Raw genomic sequence first — 22,243 nt, 5'->3', positions numbered from 1 at the left:
TAAAAAATAAAAGTAAATAAATAAGTAATAAAAAATAAGGACTTGTAAGCTGACAAAGTCCTTGCAATCTGTGAGGTCAACCAAGGTTTGCCTCACCTAAAAAGCAATTAATTAATTAATTAATTAGAAATCTAGCTTTACATCCAACCTAAAGGAATTGAAAGCTAGTTTCCTCAACCAATTAATCAAGCAAGGGGACAATCAGAGAACGGACAGTCTGACTGCCTGACAAAGTGTTTCAGATTTTTACTCCTAGGAATGAGTAATTAGAGCCTGACAAATGACTTTTTAAAGAAAAACAAAGATAAAGGAGACAAGAAACACTCCAACTTTGAGCTAGCCAATTTCTAATAAATGTTAGGAAAAGTTCCTACATAATCAAGCATTCCAGAAGACACCATCATAAACCACACTTTTTCCTCATTCATGTATACGAACAAAAACAATCCCATGCTCAGTAGGAAAAGAGGTGTTGGTGTGGCATGTGTACTCACGGCATCCAGGAGATATAGCAGCCCAGCAGGAAGGTCGGCGTGAGCTTCCCACCACCATGCTCCACCATCACGTGTGCCTGCCCTGGCACCTCCCACAGTCTCCTTCAGTGGCTGTGATCCTTCTCCATTTTCTGAAAAGGAAATCCAGGAGGCTCCCGTTCAAGCCGGTCGTCTGTTGTGAGAGGCCAGCCTGAGAACTGTAAAACTGCCCAGGGTTTCAAGGCTTGTGTAAGTCTGTGATTCACTCCACAATGGGTCCTTCAAGCACGCCTAAGAGAAATTACAGGTTTCTCTTGTCTGAAGCATATCCATTAAAATGAGTCACTTGTTTGTCCTTTAATTTCTCATCTTTATCTCAGATGATCACATGATATTCTGTGTCGCAGCTACCGCACAGGCACAATTAGAACACAGGGGCTAAAATGCAAGGCCGTGCTGCTGTCGTTGATGGTTTTAAAAGGCTATCATGTTTTTGCCTGTATTGATGTTGAACGTGGGGAAAAAACGACTAGGAAATTGATCAGTAAATAATGATCGAATCCCTACCTCAGCACCAAAGAAATGTTTGTTTTACTTTTTAGTAACTTGGCCAAGGAGTTCTTACTGACCTTCTACCTTGGGCCACGGCCTCCACCTACAGGAAACCACGCAATCTGACTTCTGAAAGGGTGGCCAGTTTGGATTGTCCTTCTCACCACCAAATAGTCCCACACATCCCAGTTCTAGTGTCTTCTATTTGCATATCTTTGTCCCCAAAATGTAATATGAACCTTCACTTAAATATTGCCAGGGGAAAAGTTAGCAATGAAGAATAAATGAAAAAGCAGTTTTGCTACATCCTTTACAGGAATGAAGATCAAAGAAACGATATTTGTGGAAATAGTTCATTTCTGTCAAGTTTGCTAGTTAAGTACCGAGTCATTTGGGAATTGAAAAAAACCAGTATCATCGAATCTTTGGTTGTGTAATCAAAGGACTTTATTGAACATATTCTATGTGCAAGACATCTTGTGCTGCACTTTGGGCATACAAAAGTGAGTAACATAGTGAGTAATCCTACCTCTAGAGGTTTACAGTCTTATCTGGGAATGAAAATATGCGCACACGAAAAAGACTAAAATTAAACAATATAACACAATATAACACAATAAATACTAAATATGAAGCGAAGGGCACTATTTATAAATAATGTAGGAAATCAGCACTTCTGGTTGGACTAATCAGGGGAGACATTATGGAGAAGGCAAAAAGTGAAGCCAAGCTTGGACACAGGGTGACCTGAATAGAACCCTATGACGTACACAGACAGGGAATTATATATATTACAACTGTGGGAACATTGACCAAAAGGATTATTCGATGTCAAGCTCAGATACCCCTGACGTTGAACAAGCTGAATCAACAAACTTAATTCTAACTTAGAAGTCAGTGAACAAACTCTCGTGAGAATGCCTACATCCAAACTCATGGCCACGGCTGTGTGTTCACTTGTGTTTGTGTGTGTCCGTGCATGTACATGAATTCACAGGAACTTTAATAAAAACCACTAACATTTTAATGGCCAGTTATTATTTGGCAAGTACTATTCTTGGTATTTTGTCTACATTTATTCACTTAATCTTTATAACAATCCTATGAGGTAGGCTCTATTTTCCTCAATTTATAGATGAGAAAAATTAAAGTCTAAAGAATTTAAATAACTTTCCCAAGGATCATTATGTATTAAGTGTTCTAACTACACATCTGCCTTAGTTACTGTTAGCACCAGTTTTTCCTTGAGTCACCTGACAAAATCACTTCTTTGATGAGATGTGAACAGGTCATTGAATGTGTGTCCGCAGAGGATATTCCACAGTCAACCTAATCCATGCAGTTTAATCATGGGCATCTTTCAGGATAGGGCAGACTGAATTGTGGGCTGCAGGAGAGGGCACAACTTGTTCAGTGGATTCCCAAATAATTTCATAGTTTCTCTGTTAGCACCCATGGACCTTAGTTAATAATAATTCCTAGATAGAATGTTTTTCTTGCTATCCTATTGTAGGGAGTGAGTGTATCGGAGTAGAGTGTGCTTTCATACTAGATACGACTGCTCCATACACAATGCAGATGAAAAGTCTCTCTTTCTCTCCCTCTTTCTCTCTCTCTCTAGTACTCAGAGTTCCCATTCGTAAGATGAGGCAATCGGATCCAGTCTTTTCTAAAGGTTTTCCAGATTTATAATCCTGTAACTATTTGGGTTCATGAAATTCTCTCCTCACTTTAATATATTGACTCTGAGTAAGTGACATTTCTTTGTACTGAAATCTCTGTATTGAGAAACTAAGACTATGCCTGTTCCACTCCCTTTCCCTGAAGAGACCCTACAGAAAGACTGGGAAATGTCAAATTTAAACCATTTTCTGACTTCATTTTGAGAAAGGGGCAATTGTTGTCCTAATATGAGTGATACCATTGAAAGGTGACTCATTCTTCAGGTGGAGTATTTTTCTACCTTCTGATTGACCTCTTTATTATATTTTTGCTTTCTCAAACTTCCCTACTTAGAGGAAATTTTGTGTAAGAGGCAGAGAGAGAAAAATCCCACTCATTCACAAAGCGAACCTCATTTTTCCATTTACAATGTAACATCATTCATACAGTCTTCTTGGTAAAATAAAAGGGGCCACCCTTTGCCCCTTTTCCTTTATCTCTAATTTTCTTTTAATGCATCAGCCTATGTACTTGCTTTAAAAAGGAGGGGTCCCCCCCCAAAAAGGCTTCTATCTATAGTATTACTCTCTTACCCTGTGGCTCCTGGCTTGAATGTTGAATTTGTTTATATACAAGGTTAAGAAAATGAGCAGCTCTCTACTGGGAATATGATATTTCCCCCTTCCTAATCCCATTCAAAACACGTATTGTTGGTGAGGGTTAATTTTACATTGTCGGAGCAGGCAGACAGTACTTGGGTGGCTCCAAGCCTTTAGAGAACATTCAGGGCTGGGAACCTGCAGACTTGGGTTTCTGCCTCTGGCTGAAGCCTCCATTAGTTGTGACTCATCGCTCTGGGCTTCAATCTCCTTAACTTAAAATCAGCATCTTTTTAGAAGGTTCCTGCAAAGCCCAACAAAACTGAGGAAATAAATGAAATATGTTTTCTTTTTAATTTAAAAAAAGCAAAGCATCTTTCTAGTTCAAGAGCTCTACCTATTTCACTTGGCTCACAGTCAAAGAAATTGCAAGCCAAGTTGACCATGCAATCCATTTAAATTTGGAGGGGTGGAATATGCTAGCAATAGGATTCCTGTTGTACAAAGAACCAGCAATGACCTACTTAGAGTCAGCTCAACTCTTGGTGACTATTCATGAGGTCCCCTCCCTCAGCAACCCACAGAATCCAGCCAGGTGACATCCCAGGCCACCTTAGCTGAAATGAGCCAGGGTGATCTTCCTGAGGATAAACGTGACCCACAGCCAGGAGCTGGAGGCGCAACAAGAGTAAGGTCCTGCTGTGGCCCACTTTGTCTTTCTGTTCCCAAGTAGATCCCCAGAATGGCGTGTGTATACGTGTGTGTGTGTGTGTGTGTGTGTGTGTGTACACATATATATACACGCATTCATGTACACACACACACACACACACATATTTCACACACACATAATTGATGAGGGAGAAACATTTAGCAGCACAAAAGTAGACAGAGGGGCCTTCTGCCCTTTCCTCGTAGCATGCCCTCCTCCATCAGCATCACAGTGTGGGAGACTTCCTTCATACTCTCCAGAGGCAGGAAGACAGGAATAAGCACGTTTCTCCTGGGGCTCTCCCATTCCTGGAATATATGACCTTGTCAAGAACAGAAAATTATAGCTTTAATATACGAGTAGCAAGACCTAGAACCCTCAAGACAACTGCATTATAGGCTCGCTCTGTTTGAAACAATAAGCCCCTTTGGGTAGAGCCCTCCTGGCAAATGGAGAGTCTCTTCCCTTTAAATCACTCTGGAATCCAGAGAAAAGACTTGTTTTATTACCATATGTGCTGAATTACAAACCTTGTCTTTCTCTAAGCTAGACTACTTCTTTTCCCCTTGGAAAATACCCCTTGCTCTGTATAAGGTCCTGGGATGCTGCAGAAAGCCTAAGCCACAGGCTGCTGGAAGCCTGAGGTACTGGAGTGGGTGTGGGGGGCTCTTTCTACATATCTAAATGCCTCTCTGCATCTCTCTCTGTTTCTGCCTCTGTCACTTGTATGTGTTTCTGTGTGAGTCTCAATCTGTGCCTGTGTCTCTATGTCTTTCTGTATTGCTCTGGGTCTCGCCTTGCAACCTTTGGCTTCTCTCTGCATCTCTCTGTCTGACTGTTTTTGTGAGTTTCCTGATGTGGGTGTCTCCATCTCCCTGTCTGGTTTTCTCTCTCTAGACCTAGAGGGACGTGAAGACAGAGGTTAGAAAACTTATTCATACACGTCCGTGTATCTGAACAGCTCTCTTCCAATAGTGAGCCACCATGCCCCTGGGGAAGTGTCTCTTTATTCTTGTTGAGCGACTCCCTTCTCTGTGTTTGTCTCTACGCCTCTGCCTCTATCCCTCAGACACTACCTCAAATGTAAATTCGCTTCTACATTATCCCTGAGGCCTCTCACAAATACTGTTTGTCACAATTCCTTCATCCTTTAACACAAGGGAAAAGAGAGGGGCCACAGTGGGAAATCTGGGGATACTGTTGATATCCCAGAGGACATCTTGGGACTGGGGAACAAGAGAGGAGGAGGAGGAGAGGCAACAGCCATGAGGAGCTGGCACCTCTAATGATTCTCCTCTTACATACACCCAGGCGAATTTATGAGCATTCTCAGACAGTCCTGATTGTTTTACAGGGACAACCAGAATTTCAGTCATGCAAGAATTAGAAGTGTGAATCTATCTCTAACTTCAACTGGTTGAAGCTAGATTGCATAAGGAGAATCCTCTCAAAGAACAACAACAAAAAAACATCATTTCTAATTAGAATTAATCAAACTGTGATATTTTTAAAAAAGATATGTCATCTATATCAGATGTATATTGGGATCCCTTGCATTGCACTCACCTCCCAAATTAGGAGTATTGCCTGGTTTCTTAACTGGGCCCTTTGGTGTGGTGACAAGAGAAATCAGAAGAAAGGTTCTGTTGAAGACAAAAGTATAATTGCATAATCATTATTAGTCTGTTTTCAATTGTCAGAATTATTCAAAGCACATGGAGAATTGTGACCCACAGCAATTTATTTTATCTCTTCACTTTCTCCCTCTCCTTGTGTATATTAGAACCTAAAACCTCTGACAGCATAGGAATGAACTGGTGTGAGACATCGCCCTTCTCCCCGGCCTGGCCTGGATCCCTATCCTGAAGGAGCCTCTAGGTTAGGAGGGAGGTGGGAGAGGCAGTTGAGCGGCACAGAGGGGGAGCTTAACACTGGGATGCCTCACATCCCTCAAATCGCTCCTCCTCACCTGGCCTGTAGAAATCCTCAAGGCTGCAGCCCTTCCCTTGTGAAGCACCTGAGTTTAAAATATCCTCGGGTAAAATTATTACCATGTGAGCATAAACTTATTCATCGCCTAGGATATAAAATGAACACAGATAAGCACAGTGATTATCCTGGGTTTGGGGAGCTGGTCCTGACACGACCTGGGCAGGTACCACATGGAGAAAGAGTTAAATCTGGAATGTAGAGGACGGCCACCTAGCGATCAGTTGGAGAGGAGAAGACAAATGATAAAACTCCTCCCTCTGAGTACAACTGATAAACCTGACTTGGTTGAAAGTTAGTGAGCAGAGTGAAGGAAGGATTGCAAAAAATGGGAATAAATTTACTTAGCACCTAAATCAGTGGTTCTTAATCCTGGAGGCACTTTAAAATCTCTGGGGAGCTTTAAAAAAAAAAAAATGACCAAACCCTACCTCTAAGACTTTCTGGTTAAATTTTTCCTGGGTGGGGCCAAGACAGTGGTATTTTTAAAAAGCTCTCTAGGTGTCTCTAAGGTGCAACCAGCATTGAAAACCGTGGACTCAGACAATCAACAAACTGATAATAAAATTCTGGGTGTGATTTGGATGTATTTATATATATATATATATATATATATATATATATATATATATATATATATATATATAAAAGAAAGTGGGGAAAATGACTGTTTTTCTATGGCATTGATGAGCAGAATTTCTCTGTGGTGGCTAAATGGATCGATACATAAGGAAAGGAACAATGCCAAATGGGAAGGGATAGGAGTTAGTTCTCTCCCCTGAGGGCATGGTGACAGACCAGAGTGAGGTAGTAAGGAATAATTAGAAAATATTTACAATGCTAAGACACTTTAGGAAGGCTTAGATGAGTGGGTCTCAACCTTGATTGCATCAGACTCATGCCAGACTCAAGCCATACTGCAGACCAATTCAATTAGAACCCCCAGAGGTGGCACCCAGACAACGTTTTCGACTCTGATGTTTGGCCAAGGTTGGGTACCACTGCTTTAGAACTAGTGCTTTATTCTCAGCACAGGATGATGGGGTTTAAGGTGTGGGGGTGGAGGTGGTTGGGGGTTGTTCGTTTGTTTTTCAGAAGGAAGGAATGTAAAGGAGTCGGCAATCTCCTGATTATGAAGACCGAAGACTGGGAACAAGGTCAAAGCTGAGGTAAGTGTAAGGCAACAGGGGAAAGGAAAATAAAGGAAAGAAAAGAAGAGAAGACAGGAGAGCTAAAGGAAGCAAAGAATAGGGAACAAAAGACAAGGAATCTAGGGTGGGGGCAATGCTGTTACCCAGGGCCCGGCCTCTTGAATGATCTCTCACCCCACTCCATGAAAATCTCCTGCAACACCATTCTATGGCAGCCCACGTCGATCCCATCAGATGTTAGTGTGGGAAACTCTAGATGGCCTCTTCTCTTGTTGCTGGGTATGTTCTCTGAGATAACCCTTAATCTCCTTTTGCTATTATTTAAAAGTTTTCCAGTTTTTCATTTACTCAGAACAGCTGTTGGGTTGCACCTTTGCATAACAATACTATTTGATTTCTAAATTATAGGAATCGATGATAAATGAAAAAGGATGCATACTATCCAATGACTGAACAGGCTTTTAACCTTCTTTTACAACTCTAGTAAACATGGCAAATGGCCTCTCTTGAAAATCAAGCTATTGGAAAGTCCTTTGTGTAGGGTCAGAATCTGTTTCCCTGAAATTTTCACACTTTGGAATGTGGTTCAACCAACTGGAGTTATAAAGAACAAGCAGGCAGTCATAGGAACCCGAGGCTTTTCATCATCTGTCATTTCTTCATTTTATCACCTGCTCTCCTGCTATGTGCTTTGAGGCTCTCCCCTCCAGGAACTGCCACCTTGTCACTCTCCTCTAAATGCATTTGTCTACTTTTGTTTCTTTGGATGTGGTCCCAAGACTCCAGAAAGAATCTTAACAGCTCAAAGAAGCACTCGCTCAGCCCTTCGGAAAAATCCATACCATAAAGTCTTAAGGTGATGGTTTTAGCAACACTCTATCTGCGAGAAACTGCAGCATGGTTGTTATTTCGTCAAATTTTTAAATGCAAAAATGACTATTAGGGCTTTACCTCTGATATTCTGGAGATCCGTTTTGCAGAGGTTACCCGATTCTTTAAGGCTTCTCGTATCTGGATAGTTAACAAAAAGAATTAAGAATTAAAAAATTATAAGAACCAAACACATGTGCTTGGGCCTGGCAAATATTGTGCAAGGGAGTGTGTTGCCAGCCACGTCCTGTGAGTGGAATATGGAGGGATTAGTAACTTGGTGGAGTGGTCTGGGAAAAGATGGGGAGATGGGGAGAGGGAAGAAAAGTGAAGCTAAAATAGGAGACTTTTATAATCAGGGCCCTGAACAGGAACCTAGTGGCTAAGAAATATAGTTTGCCACAAATTAGAGGATTCCTTGACAGAGCTTTGGGAGTATTTTGGGGGAGGACTTGAGTAGTTGAACATTTCCCACAGTCTATCAACTATTCAAATCTTTTCCTGAGTGCCTAACCATGGTTAAAAAAAAAAGAAAAGAAAAGAAAGAAAAAGAACCTATACAACATAGCAAAGGCCTGTGGAACCAAGAAAACAAGAATAATAAATAACTATTATATTTTGTTTTACAACTTTAAAGTGCTTTTCACACCTGTCATCTTATTTTATCCAGAAAATAACCCTGTGGGATAGGTACTATTATCCCCATTTTACAATTAATGAAATTAAGGCTCGAGATTAAGTAAAACTCAAAGCCAGTGAACTATAAAGAGGAAGAGCCAGGAGTTGAATTCCTGTTATTTTCCCTGAGTCTCTCCTATTATATATGGGCACCCTCTTCTTATTTCTACTTCTTCTTCCCTTTTGCTATACAAAATGTTATTCACCTTCCAAGGCCTTATAGAAGTTGTTTCTTCACAGTTAATGTATGCTAAAGTCCTCTAGCTCAGAGCAACTTCACCCTTCCCTGAAAACGCAGTATTTTTTGCACATCTCTCAACAAGCTTCAAAGAGGAAAGAACACTCCTTGGGTGGGGGTCTGCGCTATCAAAAGTCCATTGGAATATGTGAAGATGTACTGGAGCCTCTATTTAAATTTCTCTCTCATCTTTCTTTACTTCTGTGTTTCATAATGTGCATAATAAATACTTCGTAAGTGAATAATAAACATATCTGGTGATATGGGAGCACTGGTTTTTAATGATCCTAAAGGTTTGAAGACTACTGTTATATACCGTAGTCTCCCCTTTTGTCTATGGTTTTGCTTTTCAAGATTTTATTTTCCATAGTCAACAGCAGTCTGAAAATATTAAATGGAAAATTTCAGAAATAAACAATTCATACGTTTTAAATTGTGTGCCATTGTCAGTGGGTGATGAAATCTTACACCGTCCTGCTCTGTCCTTCCAAGATGTGAATCATCCCCTTTGTCCAATGTATCCACACCGTATACACTACCCACCCATTAATCACTCTGTAGCCATCCCAGTTATCCGATCGATTGTCACAGTGTCACAGCACTTGTGCTTACTTATTAAGTAAAATAAGCAAACCTTAAGAAACTCTTATTTTACTTAATAATGGTTCCAAGGTACAAGAGTAGTGATGCTGGCAATTTGAGTATGCCAAAGAGAAGATGCAAAGTGCTTTCTTTAAGGGAAAAGGTGAGTTATTGTACTATAAGATATTTTGAGAGAAACTACATTCACATAACTTTTATTATAGTATATTGTTATAATTGTTCTATTTTACTTTTAGTTATTGTTGTTAATCTCTTACTGTGCCTAATGTATAAATTAAACTTTATCATAAATATGTACGTGAAGGAAAAAACAGTATATATAGGATTCAGCACTATCTGTGATTTCCGGCATCCACTAGGGGTACATATCCTCTGCAGATTAGGGAGGACTACTATACCCCTTTGTGTCAATTAATCATGATACTTTTGAGTATTTACCTTTTACGTTATAATTTTAAGTATAAGAAGTTTTAATCCTGATGGAAGCATCCATGTCTTAGTGTTCATTGCACATCTCACAACACCTAACAGTGGTGCACTAATGGGTAATGATGCCGCTGCTGATGCTTTGGCTAGAAATACTAGTTGTGATATTAGATTAATTAAAAAAATAATATGGTATGCAACTTCATAATACCTTAAATGCTTTCTATGTGTTTTCACTTGAAAAATTCCCTTTCTTCTTTACCGTAATCTAGTAGAAAAGTGAGGAAAAGCATCATTATCTCTGCATTCCACTTGAGGAATCTGAGATTCATAAAGAGATGAGGAACTCCTCATTGGCACACAGCTAGTACATGGAAATATCAAGACTAAAAGGATAATACTCTTAACTTAATAATTTTTATTAGATTCTGGTATCCTTATAAGAAAATGAAAGGACCATTATGAAATGCTTCTTTTGCAAACCTTTCATATTAACTTAATAGCAGAATAGTAGTGATAGTAAAATTAATATAAATAAATAAATAAATAGATAGATAGATAGATAAATAAATAAATAAATGCTGCAGTAAAGGTATTTACATCCATATCTGAAAGAGTTATTTGCTTTTCTTGTTTCAAGAAAAGGTAGTATAGTAACAACAGAAAGAAGGTGATCTTAGAAGCCTCAGTAAACGTGATGTTTTGCTCATTTGTTCAGTTTTTGCCCTCACCCCCCACTGTTTATACACACTCCCTGTATTTGGAGAATTCCCTTCCTCGAATCTATTGCTCTTTAAGGTAGAAGCCTCCCTAGCAGCTAAGATGAAGCCATGTGACCTAGGCTCAGCCAGTCAGACATGACAATTCAAGAAGCAGGTGCCGGTGGACCCCAAAGGGCAGGGTGGAGGCAATCCCTAAGGCAACAGTAGCAGCAACTCTAGTTAGCACCCACTGTCTGGCATTGGCTTAATGAGCTGTTCTATGCCTAGCAGAGTAGGGAGGGTGGAGCAGTTTTGTGCTATTAATTGGAACTATTGTGCATAGCTTCCATGGCTCAAGGCCAGAGAGACCTACCAAAGAAGATATTGTAAGATAATAAATTTTTCTTTTCTGTTTCAACTAGTTAGAATGGGTTTCTTTAGAGATTCTGTGCAGGCTACTTAATGATGCTGAATCTGTTTCCTCATCTGTAAAACTGAAAATAGAAAGATCATTTTAAGTACTGGCGCTAATATACATAAAATGCTTAGCACTACAAGCGCTTAAAAGATAGTCAGTCTTGCTTACACTATAAATAAGAGTGATGTCCTGTTCAAGTGCCTGCACAAATACTTGAGGTGAAAGACCCTCATAAGTGGGCATTATAAGTAACATTTTAGGGCCAAGTATTGATAATCCAGAGAAAAATAAGAAGAAGAATTTACAGTACCTTCGGATCCAGGATTGTTCCAAACACCAAGATAAAGAAGCCCTGAAAAAGGCAGAAGGGAAGAAGAGCCATTTACAAAATAATAATTATAACAATAACAAGAAATACGAGCATTAGTTACCAGTTACTATTCTGGAACTAATAAAAATAATAAAATGAAAAAAATTGTATTCAATCTTTGACTCTCTCATTTTAAGGTCACAATACCTACATTCATTCATTTAACAAATATTGATTCAATATTTTCCATGTGCTAGTCACTGTTCTAGAAGTTTGGGCATGTCTGAGTAAACCAAACAGATTGAGGTCCCTGATTCATAACTTTTTTTTTAATTTGAGCAAAATAAAAGTGTTTTTGCATTTATCAGGAGCTGTGCATCTCACCAGAAGATAATGGTCCAAGCAAGATTCAAAGAAAATGTTAGGCAATGAATGACAGCCTTGCAGACCCCGAACAATCAATAATGAAAGAAACTTGCACAGAAAAAAGCAAAAGCAGCAATGCTCAATCTCTTTCCCACATCCATAGCCAAAAACTTATAAAACTTTCAAAGAAAAATCAAGTTCATGGATCCTCAGGAAAGCTAAAATCCAAAACCAGATTGAGTTTCTAAGCACACAATGGGTACTCAGAAATAAGTGCTCCAAATATGATTACATAGAGAGTGAGTTCACTCTCATATCTCTTGTCATCTATACAAAGATAAACACCATTAAAGTCAAAAGGAAACTGTTTCTCCATCATTATAGTTCATATGAGTTTTCAATTTATTTTTCATATTCGATATTGCAAAACCACCCAGGAAGAAGAAGGAAAAGTATCTATCTCATTTTTTGGGTAAGGAAAAGGAAGCTCAGAGATTTAACTTTCAAAATACAGTAGATAGCAACATTCATTAGACGAAATTTCTCTTGAAGCTGTGGGTACTCAGATCTTGGTTCACTTGAGAAGAGAGGTGAGATAATGACATCTTTGTTAAGCTACTCTGCTTTCATAATCAAATATGAACCCTTACCCAGGCAGAGACCTGTCAAGGCACATGGGTTTAATACAAAATAAGAAAGATGTTCCAACCAGGTGATCATCAGCAGGGACAATATCAAACCTGCTGCTATCATGATTTGTAAAAGCTCAGGTGAGAGGTGGAGGACTTCACAGGGACCAGTGCATGGCCATGTAGCTCATTCATTCCCCCAAACATGCTATAATACACCACTCCATTGAATCAGCCCAGCAAGTACTCTAAAACCTGAAGTGTTTCTTTCAGGCTGCTTTTTCATGTGACACTCTTAGCCTACAAGATAACTATCAAAATCTGTCATTGGTCTACTAAGAAAATGTCATTGATGGTATGACCCATTAGGTTATAAAGTAGCATTCGTAAAAAGATGCTTGGAACAAATACATCCCAATCTGATTCTGGCACTGGGAATATATTTTAAATCAGACTCTCCATCAATTTTTATCAGGAATTAAATTTTGTAAAAATCTGGACACCACAATTCTAGTGTTTTTTTCCACAACCACAAATATACATTCCTTTAGCTAAAGAACTAAGAGGAATTTCTCTCCCTGTAAGATTTTCAATTTCTTGAGTTTGGATTAATTAAACTTATACTTGCAAGAAAACATAGGAACAAAACTCAAGGACCTTGGACTTAAAGAGGATTTTATGAATTTGACCTCAAAAGCAAGGGAAGTAAAAGGTAAAATAACTGAATGGGACTACATCAAATTAAAAAGCTCTGCTCAGCAAAAGAAATTGTCAGCAAGGTAAAGAGACAAACATCCGAACGGGAACACCTCGGATAAGGGCCTAATATCTAAAATATACAAAGAACTCATACAACTCGATAACAACAAAAAACAAATGATCTAATCAAAAAATGTGCAGAGGACCTGAACAGACACTTCTCCCCAGAGGACATACAAATGGCCAACAAATATTTGAAAAGATGCTCAACATTGCTAGCTATTAGGGAAATACAAATCGGAACCACAATGAGATACCATCTCACACCTGTTAGAATAGCTCTTATCAACAGGAGAGGATATGGAGAAGAAGGAACCCTCATACACTGCTGGTGGGACTGCAAATTGGTACAGCCACTATGGAAAACAGTATGGAGGTTCCTAAAAAAACTAAGAGTTGATCTACCATATGATCCAGCAATCCCTCTCCTGAGTGTTTACCCATATACCGAAAAGATATTTGCACACCAATGTTCATAGCAGCATTATTCACAGTGCCAGGATATGGACGCTCTCTATATGTCCTATGATAGATGATTGGATAAAGAAACTTGGTACATATATACAATGGGATATAACTCAGCCATAAGAAGAGATGAAATATTGCCATTTGCAACAACATGGATGGGTCTTGAGGCAATCATGCTAAGTGAAATAAGCCAGACAGAAAAAGCTGAAAATCACATGATATCACTTATATGTAGGGTATATACCTAAAAGCAACAAATGAACAAGACAAGCAAACAGAGACTCATGGACCTGGACAATGGACTAGTGGTTACCAGAGGGGAGCAGGGAGGAGGAAGAAGGCAGGTAGATGGGGTAAAGGGGGTCAAATATGTGGTGACAGAAAGAAATCTAACTATGGGAGATGAACACACAGTATAAATATATGTATGCCTTACTATTAAAAAAAATTTATATATGCAACACTGAGCATAAGGCTCAGCGCCAAATAAATAGTAAGTATAGTGACTCTGTGTATTTGTGTGTATGCCTGCATGTTTAATTTTTTATTATGCAATCTGTATCTGTATAGCTGTAAATATGTAACAGGGGAATAGTCCACTAGGATTGCTTTTCCTTGGTCCATACCCCCATAAAGTTTAGCTTCTGTTTGAGAATTTATTGGTAGCAGCTAATTGCATTTCTTTTAGCAGATAAAACACAATTTGAGCAGATAAATCTCACGGTGTTCACCCAGGTTTTAAAATATGTGTTTTATTGCTATGGCCTGAATGTTTGCGCCCCGCCAAAATTCATGTGTTAAATCCTAACACCCAGTGTGAAAGTACTTGGAGTCATGCCTTTGGGAAGGATTAGGTCCTGAAGGCACAGTCCTCATGGAGATTAGTGCCCTCGTTAAAGGCCCCAGAGAACTCCCTGTCCCTTCTATCAAGTGAGGTTATAGTGAGAAGACAACTGCCTCTCACAAGATAGTTGAACTTGGACTTCCCAGCCTCCAGAATTTTGTTGTTTATAAGGCACCCAGTATTATGAGGGTCCCCAAACCTTTCCCAGTCCCCAATTATTCTCAGTAAACCCAAGAGAGGATACGGACCAAAAGTTATGGATTGACAAAATAGCATTCGAAGCAGCAACTGACAGTGTAACAATCCTTCCTTAGTCAAGGGGGTGGTTAAACTTTAAAACCAGTGGAAGTGCTCCCACTGGCTTTAGGACCCAGAAATCTTTAAAAGGGCCTTTCTCCCACATCTACTAGACCTTCTCTCTTCTCCATCACTCCATCAGTCTCAGAATGAATCTCAATTTATTCTAAGACTCTGCTTGTCCTGCTTCTTCCCACTCAATTGTTTCTGTCTCCCACCTCAATAGATCTATGGCTGAGGAACCTTGAATGTCCTAATCCACTGATATGCTAATAAATAGCAATAATCAGCTCTCCTCATTCATAGCACTTGCCAATCTCCACGTTTAAGTATTCTCACCATGGTTGATTTAAATCAAGCTACATGACACCTCTAACCATAGAGTTAGGAAGAAATGGACACATCATTATAGAGTGTTTCCGTAATATAGATACAATTGATGCAAATAACCTCAAGAGCCTAGTAAAATGTAGAAAACAATTAGGAAGTGACGCATTTTGAGGATGTATGACTTTTGTTTTTCATCTAATTTATTTAATTGCAATCTATATAACTTAATTTTTAATGACATCTGTGTTTACAAGCTAGCAAAATTCATGAAAATATAACAGTCATTTCTCCTATGCCACTTCAAGCCAGCTGTGGCACACCGCACCACTGCCTAATACCTGCCCCAGTGTCTGGCCTTCGTCCACACCCTACTCTCAGCTTCTCATTGTCCCATCAGCACTTAGATGGGCCCTATCCTCCTCCTTGCCAGGAGTCAAGGCAGAAACTGAGTTGGAATTGCAAGTCGATCCTGTTATGGCAGGTAAAGGTGCTCACGGTATCAAAATACGAGTGCTTACAGCCTAGTCCCAAACAAAAATGACAGTTAAGATGGCCCCACAGGAGACAAGGAAAGGAGAAAGCTGAGGAGCAAGATATGAATTCATTAAGTTCATGACAAAAACAAAAACAAAAACAAAAGCAAAAACCGTGGGATATGCAAAAATTTAAGAATGCTGGGTTTTTATCCCATTCCCATCAGTGACTAGCTGCATAAATATAGGTAAGGCAATTGATAATTACTAACAGCTGTATAAATAAGTAGGATACAATTAATATATACTATAGAAATTCAAAAGAAAAGGTTTAAAAGGCAAAGCAACCCTGTTATTACTATGATTGTTCTCTCTGATGTTCAAGGCATCAAAATGTCTTTTATAAAATGGAATCATTTCTACCTAAATTTTAAAAGAGAAAAATGGTAAAACATTGACTTAAAATCTCTATTACCCATTAGGTAAAGTGTTTATTTAAAAATAAGCCTAATTTTGAGAAATATTTTAGAAGTCTTTAGAAAAATAAAAGCTTTCTTTTTAATTAGTTACTATCTGCATATTTAATATTCAGTATAATAAACTTTGACTCATTGATACATTGTAACAGAAAAAAAATGAAAAAATCAAAATTTCAATCAAGAAAGGAATATGAAATACTATGCAGCCATTAAAGATATATATTTTGTGTGTATATATATATACACACGCATATATACACATACATATATATACATACACACATACACACACACACATATATATAGTCACACACACACATACTCACACACACAGTAACCTGGTAAAATGCTAAGATGTATTTTTAAGTGAAAAAGTAAATTGCACAATACTATACATTGTTTTTTAACCCCTATATGATATGGGAAAAAAAATGTATATAACAATAGAAAATTTGGCAAGGATGCACATGAAACTGTGAAATTGTTTAATTTACAGAGGTGAGGTAAGAGAGGAGAGGAGAGGGGAAAATATCCTTAATATTGCTCTGTATGGCTCGCTTCATTAAAATAAGATGTTTCCAGTGGTAACTAAACATTCTAAATGGAATAAAATATAAATGTGTGCATGTAAATACCTCCAGTTAGATACTTCTATTTTAGGGAAAGCAGTACTGTTTAATTTTTAAACAGTAATAGCTCAGCCTAATCTTAGGCTATTAATGAACTTTAAGTCATTTTAGTACTTGATGCTTTCCTGTTCACTATTTCATTTTCTAAACACTCATAAAGTGGGCATATTATACCCATTTTATAAGTGAGGAAAACATGGCTTGGAAAAGTTGAGCAAATGTCCCAGGTGAAGCTTACACATTAATTAATGAGAGAGTAAAGGTCTGAACCCAGGCCCTTTTGGAACAAAAGCTAATTTTCTGACCCAATATGCTATTCCCAACCCATGTCTTCCTGATCACAAAAGTTCTTCCTGAATTCTTTCACTTCGGAGTTGGTCAGAAGCCTCTGCACTTACCTGGAATGCATTAAGCAAGGAGAAGAGAATGTGGAAGACCAGAGATCTATCGTTGATGACTGTGGCTATTCCAAATCCCCAGGTCAGTCCCAGCAGCGGTGTGAGGATGGCGATATTCTTACTGATTCTCACAATGGCTCTCACCTCCTGGAACATAGAACTGCCAATCGTAGCTTGCTGGGTTTTGATTATCACCAGTGTGACTGTGATCAGGTTTACTACCACAACGGCCAGAGCTGGGACCACAAAGGCCAAGAGGGCCTTGGTCATGTCCCAGTTGAGCCAGCAGGCCTCAGGCCGTAGGTATCCTTTGCCAGGCTCAGTGGCAGCAACTGTGATAACTGCGATGATCAAAGGGCACCCATAGCCCACTGAAAAGAGAGATGCCACCAGAACTGACTTGGGTAGCGTATGGAAAACAATCAGGATTCCATAGAGGATAAGGAGTGCCTTGGCAAGCATCCAGAAAAACACAGAAAGGTAAAAGAAATGAACAAAAAAAGTTGCTGCCACGCATCCATTATGGTGTGTCACTGGACCACTAAGAAAGGAAGCCACGATGAACCACACATCGGCCATCAGCAAGGTGGCCGCAATGTTAGCGATGCACAAGTGGCGTAAATACGAGATCTCTGTCTTTGTCACTTGGCCCCAGACCAAGGCCTCAATGGACAAGCAAAGGATCAAGCTGCAAATAGAAATGCCCAGGCCTATGTACGTGATATAAATTAGAACAGGACTCTCCAAGATGTGAGGTGCCATAAGAATGGAGAACGAGGTAAACAACTTGCTTGGCCTACATTTGCAAACAGCTTGTTGGTAGTTTTCCTGAATCTTTTGACAGGCCTGTCGGTCCCATCTGCTCTCCAAGGAGTGCCAGCCAACACACTGTGTCCTCCTCTCCTCTGACTTGCTGATCTTTTCAAAAATCAATGAGATTCTTTCCAGTTCTTTGGGCAAAATGACAGACAGGACAAGCCCATTCACACTGGCCTTTTCCAAAAGACTGGCTTCTAAGATGGCTCCAAGAGTTGGAAATGCAATGCTAATGACCTGAGAATGGGAAGGCACGTTCTCAAGTTCATCTCTACTGATCAACACTCTTCCAGTGACCTCATTATTGGTGTCATTAACTCTCATTGAAAAAGTTAAGTTCTTTCCATCGTTATCTCTAGATATGGTGGTGCCTAAAGTATGAATGAAGACATCCGATATGTCAATGGAACGTTTATTTATAAGTAGTTTTCTTGCAAAGGTATTGACTGAGTGTAGCAGGACACAGCTGCTGTTTCTTTCAGGGATGAACGTCCAGTTTGAGATGCTTTCGCTGTTCAGAATGTGGTTGGCCATGATGCTGTAACTCTGCCAATGAAGAACTGGTGTTAGTACTGAGCCCCTCTCCGAACCTGTCAGGACACTCAAGCTTCAGTTTTATAAAGTATGGTCCTCCAACCAGCAAGATAGGCATCCTCTGGGAACCTCTTAAAGATACAGAATCTCAGGTCCCACCCCAGACCTAATGAATCACAATCAGTAGTTTAATGAGATCCCCAGGTGACTCACATGACTCACATACCGCTCAAGTATGAGTTGCAGGATAGCGCTACAAGGGAGCTGCCCTCCTCCCGTTTATGCAATGACTTCCTGTGAGGCGGGCTAGCAGGCAGCCTTCACCGTGCTCACATCCATCATTGGGTCTACTTCACACCTGGGCCAAATTAGCAATTCGCTTACCCTGGTCAGAGTACCCATTGGATAATTAACATCTATTAAATCCAAACTGTGTGCAGGAACCTTGTATGGGAACATACCAAACTGGAAATTGACTCCAGAACCTGAACCTCCTTTTTACTATCCTCTACTTCAAAGATCAAAAGTAAAAGAAATGAGTCCAGTTCCATTTCACATTTCCGAAGCAGACATGCATGGCCGTTTTCTTTGCATTCAGTTATTTTCCATGTTAGCAACCTGTTCTGACTCACAAAGAGGAGTCTTTCTCTTTTGGTTTTGAGAGGTTTTCAGGAGCCAAAATAAACATTGGAAAAGCGTACTCCAGCATCCAATCTATCATCCAGCAAGTGCTCTCTCTAAATGTTTGCTGATTGAATATGCTCACTTTTTCCATTTGTTCATTCTTTCTTCAATGAAGATTTATTGAACGCTTACCATGCTAGGTGTTGAAGCTACTGAGGTGAAAGATGCCTCAGACCCCCAAAAGCTCACAGAATACTCCAACTAACCTGCATTCCTCCCCCCAAAATTGCCCTCCCAGACACTCAAGGGTACTCACCTGCATCTTTGCCTCATTGACATTTGTCAACAGCACTGTCGATATGTTGTGTAGGAGCTGAACAATGACAGCGATGTTCCCCGGTATCCGGGGAGAGTGCCGAATGTTCGTAACGACACAGGACAAGTCCTGAGGACACTTTTGCATCAACTTATCTGCAATGGTCTCAGACTTTATGGTATAGTCACTTGTTTCTTTAAGCGTTGTAACTGAATTTAAATGCCCCTAAGAGATAGAAAAAAAAGATATTTTTGTCATGTTACTTTTGTTTTAAATATAAAAGTACTTTTACTAAAATGTAGGACAGCCTTATTACACAACTGTATATTTCATAAGGTTCTTCTATTTTACATTTTCAAAATCACATCTGCTGTGGAATAATTTACCCAATACCAAGGTGTATGAGCAGAGAATGGAAGTCCCAGCTTGCTAGCTGCCTACATTTGAATCCCCTACCCCCAAACAGCAACTGTTATCTTTAGCTATCACTTTAGACCTCTATTGTGGATATACATTGTGGATATATCCCGTGCATACAGGTAAATTCCTAGTGCCATTTAAGCTTATGTTTTACTCCTACCAAGGGGCAATGCATGAGACACAGCATGTTTTTAAACAGAAATTCTGAACTAGATTTGGGTGAGTCAGCTGGAACACCAAGATAGAAGAATGACTAAAAATAGTGATAGACGGTATCTCCCACAGATTCGGGCTCAGGATCCCACACTTTAAAACAGTGGCAAACTATGGCCCCAGGCTGGCTGCCTGCTCTTTGTGAATAAAGTCTTATAGGAACTCAGCATGTTAATTCATTATAAGTATTATCTGTGGTTGCTATCCTGCTACAATGGCAGAGCTGAGTAGTTGCAATAGAGACCACATGACTCATATGCCTAAATTATTTACTATCTAGCTCTTTACAAAAAAAAAAAAAAAATTACCGAATCTTGCTTTAGAGGACCCCTTTCTGGTGCTTCTCTAACCTACCCCTTCACAAGGGACAAGAAGTCCATGGTCTAGAGGATGTGCTTACTCAGAACCCATGTCCTTGCATCTAGACACCCACATTTTCTGCTCGACAACTCCAAGCCCATTTCTAGGGCCTTCCCTAAGTCTGTGCTGCCGCGGATGGGCCGTGACACCAGTGTGCTCACCCATAGGCCTGAGAGGTGTCAGAGAGACACCCGTATTCAGGGTTACGATGTGTGTAGCCTTAGCTTTCCATCACCCTTGAGATGCAGGAAGGAATCTGAGATGGGAGGCTAACAGAACATATTTTATTTAGCAGTCCATAAGCTTGATTTAAAGCATTTAAATATTAAGACATATGGTATATAATTCTCCCTGTGTATCTTTTACCAGATCCCTCACATTAGGGGTGGATAGCATTTTGATGTCTGGTCAGAAAAATTCAGGTATAGCATCCATTGCTTTCCCTTGGCCTCGCCCCAAAACAGGGGATGGGAATGTTGCTAGGACACAAGAAATACTAAAGTATTAACTTTTCTGAAGGAATCAAAATCGAACTTCTAAAAGGTAAAACCCTTACTAAAAGAAAAGAAAATGAAACAAAAAAAGAAGAAATAACACTGGACCTGATTTTGTCTTAGAACTTGGTTTTTAAAAATGTGGAATTACTTGTGTATGTGGAAATACATTTGTTTGTTTGACAATGTAGTTCTTCCCTTCAGGCCATTGCTCTTCTTCTGCTTTACTGAGCACAGAAGTCACCAGGGGACCTTAATAAAATTCAGAGTTGAATTCAGCAGGTCCAAATTCCACTTATCTAAAAGTTCAGTGATGCCCCAGGCTACTGGTCTGGAGGCTCTACGGTGTGAAAGAGCTAAGGATACAGATGAAGAAATAGGCCATGACGATTCTAGACAGACTTTCCAGCTCTGACTTAAATGATCAGATTTGCTTGTGTCATGAAACATGTTGGAGCCTAGAGCACAAACTTTTATAAGCCCCAAGTTAAGAACGCCATCCTCGTATAGAGAGAGAGGACAGGTAAGTATTTACGTATTTGTCTTCAAACCACCTACCTACCATCCTGCCTGGAGCTTTCTCTCTCTTACTGAGTGCAATATGCATTGCTAATCTGGGGCTTCACTTTGCATGTGAATATTACCTCAAAGATGTTGAAGGCGTCAAGGGTCCGACAGGTATCAGTAATCTTGTGCCATTTCTTTTGCCTACATAAAAACCCCATATTTCCCTGAGTGTCTGGAGGGCAACGCTGAGTGCAGTGGGAATTGTGCTCACAGACACCATCGCATATACCTGAGAAGATAAAGGTATCAGCATCAGATGGAGAGGTCCGGACTCTGTGCTGCACAGGCCAATCATGAAGGGGCCAAAACATGAAGGTGCCTAAACATGAAGGTGCCTAAATCCTTTGGGGATCAGGTGTCTTTTCTTTGTAAAGTAGAGGAAGAGTAAAATAGATCACTAATGGTCACATATTTTGGCAATAAGCTACTATTGTTTCAAACAAAATCTTATCCTGAACTCAACTGTATCAAATAGATAAAAGCGGAACTAGCCCAACTAAAGTGAGAGGGACAGGGCCACGGTTCGGTCCACTAGGTCACTCTCACACCCCATGGGAATCCCCTAAGCACCTTCTCAGGCCCCAAGAGCTCCCCAGAATACAGTTTAGACCCATTGTGCGTGATGTTCTCTAAGAAACCTTCCAGCTCTGGAACTTTATTATGAGTTGTGTCATCAATGCATTCTTGCAAACCTGTTTCTAGCTACTGCCCCAGTTGGAGTTGGCTCAATTTAAAGGATTTATAGCAAAGAAATCCTAGACCAAGATGGAGCAGAACATGCAGGGAGGAGAGGGAAGCAAGGTCAAAGATACAATTTAATATGAGAAAAAATAAAAAGGAAGTCT

The 22,243-nt window shown here is 39.7% G+C and overlaps 1 protein-coding gene across 1 annotated transcript in view; it reads right to left on the bottom strand.

Annotated features, from left to right (window-relative positions):
* Positions 1-4,133: 4,133 nt before the first annotated feature.
* Positions 4,134-22,243, bottom strand: part of ADGRF2 (adhesion G protein-coupled receptor F2) — a 37,049-nt gene continuing 18,939 nt past the window's right edge. The window contains exons 5-11 of the mRNA XM_016158914.2: positions 21,476-21,627; positions 19,345-19,569; positions 17,055-18,416; positions 11,383-11,424; positions 8,090-8,149; positions 5,565-5,641; positions 4,134-4,320 (exon numbers count right to left, since the gene is read on the bottom strand). Of these exons, the coding sequence (XP_016014400.2) occupies positions 5,594-5,641; positions 8,090-8,149; positions 11,383-11,424; positions 17,055-18,416; positions 19,345-19,569; positions 21,476-21,627 (1,889 nt within the window). The 3' untranslated portion in view covers positions 4,134-4,320; positions 5,565-5,593. The remainder of the gene's footprint in view (positions 4,321-5,564; positions 5,642-8,089; positions 8,150-11,382; positions 11,425-17,054; positions 18,417-19,344; positions 19,570-21,475; positions 21,628-22,243) is intronic.

Source organism: Rousettus aegyptiacus, unplaced genomic scaffold, assembly GCF_014176215.1.
Source record: "Rousettus aegyptiacus isolate mRouAeg1 unplaced genomic scaffold, mRouAeg1.p scaffold_m13_p_1, whole genome shotgun sequence".
NCBI lineage: Eukaryota > Metazoa > Chordata > Mammalia > Chiroptera > Pteropodidae > Rousettus > Rousettus aegyptiacus.
This window is presented reverse-complemented; position numbering and strand designations above follow the sequence as displayed.